This window comes from Pundamilia nyererei, unplaced genomic scaffold (genome assembly GCF_000239375.1).
Source record: "Pundamilia nyererei isolate P.nyererei 1_Seehausen unplaced genomic scaffold, PunNye1.0 scaffold00025, whole genome shotgun sequence".
In the NCBI taxonomy this organism is placed as follows: Eukaryota; Metazoa; Chordata; class Actinopteri; order Cichliformes; family Cichlidae; genus Pundamilia; species Pundamilia nyererei.
Window position 1 is genome coordinate 4400456 of NW_005187426.1, and position 7507 is coordinate 4407962.

At 36.3% G+C, this 7507-nt stretch overlaps 1 protein-coding gene across 2 annotated transcripts; it reads right to left on the reverse strand.

The window, feature by feature from the left end:
• Positions 1-29: 29 nt before the first annotated feature.
• Positions 30-6974, reverse strand: dpep2 (dipeptidase 2). Of its 2 annotated transcripts, none has more exons than XM_005727662.1 (11): positions 6876-6974; positions 6266-6413; positions 6045-6171; positions 5805-5934; positions 4297-4447; positions 3760-3829; positions 2935-3111; positions 1847-1931; positions 1694-1769; positions 549-684; positions 30-439 (listed from the first exon to the last, which is right to left on the reverse strand). In XM_005727662.1, exons 2-11 carry the CDS (start codon positions 6409-6411, stop codon positions 236-238), a joined length of 1302 nt encoding a protein of 433 aa, XP_005727719.1. In that variant the 5' UTR covers positions 6412-6413; positions 6876-6974; the 3' UTR covers positions 30-235. The 2 variants fall into 2 exon arrangements, with proteins under 2 accessions (XP_005727719.1, XP_013764901.1); XM_013909447.1 differs by having other exon boundaries at positions 6266-6449.
• Positions 6975-7507: the final 533 nt, after the last annotated feature.

Genomic DNA, 7507 nt, shown 5'->3' on the forward strand with positions numbered 1-7507 from the left:
AAAAAAAAAGATAAAACCAAGAGGTCTCTTTCAGACATCTTCTGAATTTTTAATTAATCGATTAACGTATGTACAGGAGTTTGCATTTTAATTATAGCAAAAATGAGGTTAGACATTAAAGTCATTAAATTCCTCCTAATCTCCACTGATGTGCAGCACTGTGACACTCCTTTCTGTGTACTCCTTTCTATACAACTTCAAAAGAATGATACGGCTGAACTGAGATTGTTAATATTCATTCAATCAAAAATATTCTGGAAAGCACCAGAACTGTGGCAAGGATTAACAGACCAGGTAATCCACCTTCTGATCCAGAGGACTGATCTGAGGGCAGGCTTCTTGGGTCTGGACGTCTAAGGACTAGCCTGCATGGGTTGTGTGCCTCTTCAAATGGAATCTGGACCTCACTTGGTAGATTTGAACTCAACTGATCACGGACCTTGGTGAAAATAAAGGAAGGAAATAAGAGTATGCCAACATATAAAATACTTAAACTCATGAATCTTTCACCACCTATTCTCGTCATATAAATGTATTCTCTCGCTCACCCTCTCAACCTGTTCAAACACACGCAAGAAGTTATGTCGAAGGACACCAGCCAGCTCATTCTCAGTCCAGTTTCTTCTCAGCAGTTCCTGGATTAGGGCTGGGTATTTTGAGACATCCTCTAACCCATGAGGGAAGCTTTTAACCAAAATGAAAACAAAATTACTCTCAAATTATTGTTTTTAGGCGAACCATTGTAGAAACAGATCCCTCATTCTGAAAATTATGGTGTTGCTAAATACATTTAGTTTCATACCTTTGACACGTGGAATTACAAAAGTAAACACAGAAACATGATTTGTTTTATTCTCAGTTCTAATAAGATTTTGGGCTGAAGAATTCTGCAAGAAGAGCCTTGGCATCGACTCTCCAAGTCAATGGGTCAGGAAGAATTTTAACCTTTATTATATTCCTTTATTTAAAGTTTGCTGTAACAGGCTGAAACAAAAGCTCCAAAAGGCAATGAAGAAATTTGGTCACTGTTAAAGACATGGGGTATGATTCATGGCATTTTTATATTAATTGCAGTATTCAATAATGAGCTTTGTTTTCTTTTTTTCTTTTGTTTCATCACAAAACTACCTGATACTGATTGTTTAAGACAATTCCGTTTAAGAGGACTTTGCGCACTTTGCACCCAGCAGCACAACAGAGTCACTGCATCCTCTCACTGTAGGGGTTAAAAGTTCTGATTCTGATTTTCCTTAAATTTGTCACCCCTCTGTATGCATAGCAATAACCTAATATCCACCATCTTGCAGAAAATCTACCACAGCATAGCAGCCTCCATTTATGCCTATTAGAGGTATAAAGTTATTGATTTTTAACCCACTTCAGTCTGTTGACAACTGGACAGCTAAATTGCTGATATGACAAGCAAACAAAAACCACACAATTGATTTGGCTCAACAACGGCCTTTGAAATAATCTGTCTGGAGAGTGCCTCAGACAAGCGTGTTGCCTATTACTATTAGCTTTGTTTTGTCTCAAAAGCTTTTCATTCATCATGACTATAGAATATAAAGAAGATTTAAGGTAACTTGCATGGATTTTCTGTTTGCAACATTTACCACAACAATTACAAACAAACAATTACCTGTTTAGCTAATAATTTGTGTTATCTGGTTATTGCAAATTGATTTCTTACCTTGTAGCACCTTCATAATCCCCTCCAATTCCTATCGATTCAGCTCCAATCAATTTCTTAATGTAATCAAAATGGTCTGTAAAAATAAGTGGAATAATGTATAAACTGAGATATAAGAAATACAAACACATCCATTCCAGATGGACAGCTCACCAGCCACATGAGAGATGTTAGCCTCATCTCTGCAGGAAACAAATGTGTTGTGGAGATTCACCATGATCAACCCTTGGTTCTTTTTCTGAAACAAAAACACACAGGGCCATTACCAGGCGTGGAGAAAAGGGTTAAATGCCACCAAACAGACTAAAATAATCTATGCATGTGTACACTCTACAGAAAAGTTCTTGTTTAATCATTTCATTTGCATATAGTGTAAATTATTATGTCTGGCATATCGAGATGCCACTCAGATCCCAAAAAGAAAAACAATAAGACTAGAAGTCAAGAGGGTTTTAGAACTGTTTTATCTAGTTCTTCCTGTTCAAATGATGATTTACTGAGCTTATGTGTATGAGTAATCACACAGAAAAAAAAAACATGTGGAAATATCAAATTCGTGGCTATGATAAAATGTAAGTATTGATACTATTTATTTTTCAACTTGATTAATAAATAGAAAGAAGAAAAGAATATTCTCAGTTTATAAAAAGAGCCTGAAACTACCCCGACACTGTTGACAGTAGGCTTACACACAGCTTGAATTCTTGATCATCAGCCTGTCATTAATCAGTATAAGCATTTTTTTTTTAAAGTAGAGGGAGGAAAATGACTATCATTGTTAGGGTAAACAATCTGATATTCTCATTAATAGGTCCTCACTATAGTACTTTTATTTCATCCTGTGAGATCACGTTCTGGTGCCTGTCTGTGTATGCAAGTAAAGGGGAAATGGCAAGAGCTAAAGATGGCTGAGGAAATCATGGAGAACACAGAACGACATAAAGACAGAAGAAATGCATTAAGTTGATTGTGCAAATAAAGCCTTAGGATTGAAATCAATAACTCTTAGTGGGTGAAAACTGAATAATTTCTAATGGTGGAAATCTGTTCATAAATGTTTTAGGCTGTTGATACACAAAAAGTCTAACCATTACAAAAATTGTCTGACAGTTTTTCTTCTTTACATATACACATAAAGAGACACAATTAAAACGAGCCAGTCATCAATGTGACTGATCAGACAGTTGTTTAATCAAGCGGTTAAGAAGGCAAGCAATTACTTTTAAGGTTGTATTTCTCACCAGTTCAAGTAGCAGACTGTCAGGAACATTGCGGCTGTGGTTACATATGGAGTAGGAAGAGGAATGGCTAAAAATAACCGGAGCCTTAGAGTGACTCAGAACAGCAAAGGATGTGTTCCACGAGGTGTGGGAGAGGTCCACTATCATTCCGAGTCTGTTCATCTCCTCGACTACGACCTCAAAAACACAATTAAGAACATTTTGGTGGCATCAGGAAGGAAGTCATTTATTCAGAGGAGAGGATGTTGTTACATGTAAACTATTAGAAAACACTCATGCAGATAACAATCAAGAGTGTCCCTGCACTTTGCTGTTGAGACGGAGATCTGAATGGGAAAGGAGTAATAAAGATGTTTTCTATGTTTAAATAAGCTGCCTATAATATATTACCATATTCCAGTAATACACAAGGAGTTATTAAATGAGAAAAGTCCAGTTTGGGTTAACAGAGATTCTCTTTCCACAGCTTCCTATAAGGAGAAGATTTAGTATGCACAGTATTCCCAAATTCTAATAGTAAAGAGGTTCATTTTATTTAGAAGGTTCTCAAGTTACAATAACTATACAATCTCTATTAATGCAAACATAACAACAACAATAATGCATAGTAGTTTTATAATAGTTATAATAGTTACTTAGTTAATACAGTTTTATGTCAACAACTGAATTTCTCTTATTTCTTCAATACAGTATGGAAGGACTGATATGTTTTATGCTTTCTGAAAAAGGGTCAGGCAAAACTGGCATGCACGCTGACATACTACTCTGTGGAATGTGAGATAATGAAATACAGCTGTGGCTAATGTTACTGAAACTCAGAATTACCTTCCCAAAGGATGTCAGGCTGTTATTCTCCCTCTTATATACAGGGTAAAAAGTTGAGGATGATTCAGCCCTGCATAGAAACAATATATGTATTTTAATGTCACAAGTGCTGCAAATTATTCTTCTCCTGTTTGTAATTACTTAAAATTACTTTGGGTATCTGAAGGGAACTGCTTCAGATACCCACAGCTATAGTCAATGTGAGATATCTGAGAGAGGACATATATAGGTTAATTTGCATAAAAGAAAAGGATGTCGAGGTGAAAATGTAAATATGTTTCACCTTTCTATCTTTCCTATTCTATAAACAAATACTTCTTAGATTAAATGTAGCTCAGTAGTTCCTGCTTTAAAGTTGCTATGTAGCAATAGACCATTACAGAGCCAATGCTACGTATTTGATAAAATAGAAATTCTATTCAAAACCCAATTTATTGCTTAAATGATCATTTAAGAAAAGATCGAGATATGACTTTTTAAATACAAAGTACTAGATATACTGTAAAATATATGCTGTATAAAGTCTTTTCCTATTACCAGGGTGTATTACAAGAATGCGTGAGACCCATGGAGCGGACTCCAAGCTGGTAAAACATCCGCAGGGCGGGAAGGCTGCTGTCAATAGAGTGGCCTCCTTCGATACTTATTAAACAGGCTATCTTACCCTTGTCCTTAGAATCTTTTAGCTCTGCAATGACAGGCCCACATACAAAGCACATAAACACATAATTGGACATCATTACCTTCAGTTATCAGTTCTACTTTTCATCTGGTTACAGAAATGCAAGCTAACGTAACCACCATATTTTAGAAAAACAAACAAACAAACAAGATACATTTCAAAACAGTAATCTAGTAACCTAAAAACATTAAGGAAATGACTAGCTCCAAATTACCTCTAGTTTCAAAATTTCTTGAGAAAGTAGTTAGTAGGAAGTTCTTATCTGATTTATTCCAATCTGGCTTTAGAAAAACATCACATTACAGAAATCACTTTATGACATTTTAATGAGTGTGGACCCTGGAAATTTTACAGTTCATATTACCTCATCCTTCTCTTCAACATACTCAGAAATGAGCTTGGGTTAGGTGGAACTGCACCCAAATAGTTCTAATCCAATCAAACAGAGTATTTAGAATCACTGTGGTTAATTTTAGCTCATCGAGTTTCTCCTACGACTCAGTCCAAGGGCCTATTTTATTTAGTTTACATTTGTTACCACTTGACTAAGTAATTTGTAATTATACACAAGCATCTGACCATTGTTATGTCAATGGCTGCCAGTTAGAATGAGTCATTTAATCCTGGAGAACACAAAAATCTAGACTTCATTCATTCCTATTTTACTGGCATTAAGGATGGGATAAAATTAAAGTTCTTGTTCTTCTTATTGGTCCTGATGATTATTCTTATAGTCGCCCTGCTGACCTTGAACAATGACTCACTGACCTAAAATCATCTGCTGGAGGTTTAGGGGAGTATTTCTGATCAACAACTTAATTTCAAACAGCATATCAAAAGTCCAGACTAGTCTTGTGTTGTGAAATATTTGTTGCATAACTCAGACCAGTACTTATGAATAATATAACGGCATACCTTATATCTGCACCCTCATTTCCCCCTGATTAGATTACTGCAACTCACTGTTTACATGCCTAAAAGTTTGGAGGAGTGAACCATCTATAAAACACAGCAGCAGTACTACTCACCAACACTTGGTGAGATGAACATGCCATTCCAGTCCTTGCAGATTTACACTAGCTTCACTACAGAGTTCAATTTAAGATTTCCACTGATTACTTTTAAATCACTTCACAGTGAAGCTGCACTTTCTATTTTAGAAGTCCTAACGTCTAATAGATCAGAGAATCGATTACTTCTACATGTTCCACAGTCCAAGCTTAAAACCAAGGGGTTTTCATGCATTTTGAATAGTTTTTAAACCAATGTTTTGTGTAAATACTGCGAAACACCTTATAACTTTGGTTTAGAAATGTGCCATAGAAATATAGTTAATTATTATTATTAAGAAAGTGTACAATACCCTGGAGAGATGTGACCAGTTCAAACTCCTGGTACTCAGTGCACATACGTCTCACCACATCTATTTGTTCCAGAGTAAGCCTCACAGCATCCTTCTGCTGAGCACCACACAGTACGTAGACAGCAAACATCTGATACAACATATCACAGAACATTAGACACATTTTACTAACCAATAAATCTCAGATGTAGATGGATTTTTTTCCAGATTGCGCTGTGAACACTTGTGAAATTGCAATACCTGTGTCTGCACATGCCCTGCTTTGAAACGGGATATGTCTGTGGATACTTTGGAGAGGTTACGAAGGTCAACTTGGCTTAGGTAGTTGTTGTGACGAATCCTCAACTGGAGAGCGAGGTCATTGTGACTGACAGAGAGACGGGATAGTGGGTGATACAAAATTGAGGGACATTTTAATTTATGATAATTTATGTATCTTGTATGTATGAAGCACACTTTACCCATCAATCAGTGGATATGTGGACATCAATTCATCTACGTCAGAGCATCCACATATTTTGGCACACAGAGAGAAAACCACCAGAGCTTCGATAAACTGCATCCAGAAGCTGTGTGAAGCATGTTTTTCACTTTTCCAAGAAGGCATATCTGAACACAGAACACGCATCAACGCGTTACAGTTATCTGATAAGGCAAAGAAGAATAACATGTGAATGATCAACACGTGCACACAAAGAATATTTTGGATCTGTAATTTATTTTGAAAGGATCACAGCGCAGCTTGGATTGTTACAGAAATATTATAGCGGCACTTTTAAATATCGTCGCAATAAACTTCCTGCTTTTTATCGAATGTATGAGTTCTGGAATACATTAAACTGCAACTCCGATAAATATAATAAGTATTTTGGGATCGTCTGTTTTTTTTTTTTTTTAAATTGAAACTTAAGTCCACATTAAAATAGCATATAAAAACAACGTACCATTTAAGCGTGCTTGAAAATGGAATAATGAAAAAGGTCATTGCTCGAGATAATTAGTGCATGCTCATAATGAACCATTTGTAACTATAGACAGCGCGGAACAGCAAAATTTAAACAATATACTTACCAGCCAGGTCGCTGAAAAATGAGCCGTATGGCCACTTTGTTTAGCAACTGTGCACACACTGTACCAACTTTCCAGCTCTCCGCCCCACACAAACGTAGAGCAAACCTTTACAAAACTGGAGAGCTGCCTGTGTGGTGCATTCACGTGCTATCGGGAAAATTGCAAATTCATATAAATTATTTCTCGCTTGATGTTGTAGAAGAACTGCATTTTGCAGGACCGGGTTCTACAAGGACCATAATCATGCTTTTCTTCGTTCTGTCGCTTCTCTTTTGACTTATAGCAGCTTCCAAATTTGGTAGTGGTATAGCCTGCTATCAACGGGTAAGCAAAACAAACAAATAAATGAAGATGTGAGGGAAAAACTACAAAAACTGTATTTCTCATTTTTTACGTATTCTATACTGTTGTATCTGTAGGTTCCATAACTAGTATGTGGCGTTTTAAGTATACATTTATTTGCTAAACTGCGTCGCCTTATTTGGAAATACAAATTGACGACTGCGAATTGAAAGCATGATAAAACCTGAACATTTGAAGTTGCCATCTGCTGGCCAGATAGTAAATCACATTGTTAATGACCCATGTGTTTGATTTGGCAAAGAATTTACGTTGGTTGGAGAGGGTAGTCG

Bases quoted from the DNA above. Each gene is read 5' to 3' on its own strand.
- dpep2 (XM_013909447.1), bottom strand. From the start codon at position 6,432: ATGCGTGTTCTGTGTTCAGATATGCCTTCTTGGAAAAGTGAAAAACAT. The intron at 5,935-6,044 runs GTATTGCAATTT...ATGTTGTATCAG, and splicing joins CAGGGCATGTGCAGACACAG to ATGTTTGCTGTCTACGTACT. The intron at 1,932-2,934 runs GTGAGAAATACA...TTTTTGTTTCAG, and splicing joins ACAGTCTGCTACTTGAACTG to AAAAAGAACCAAGGGTTGAT.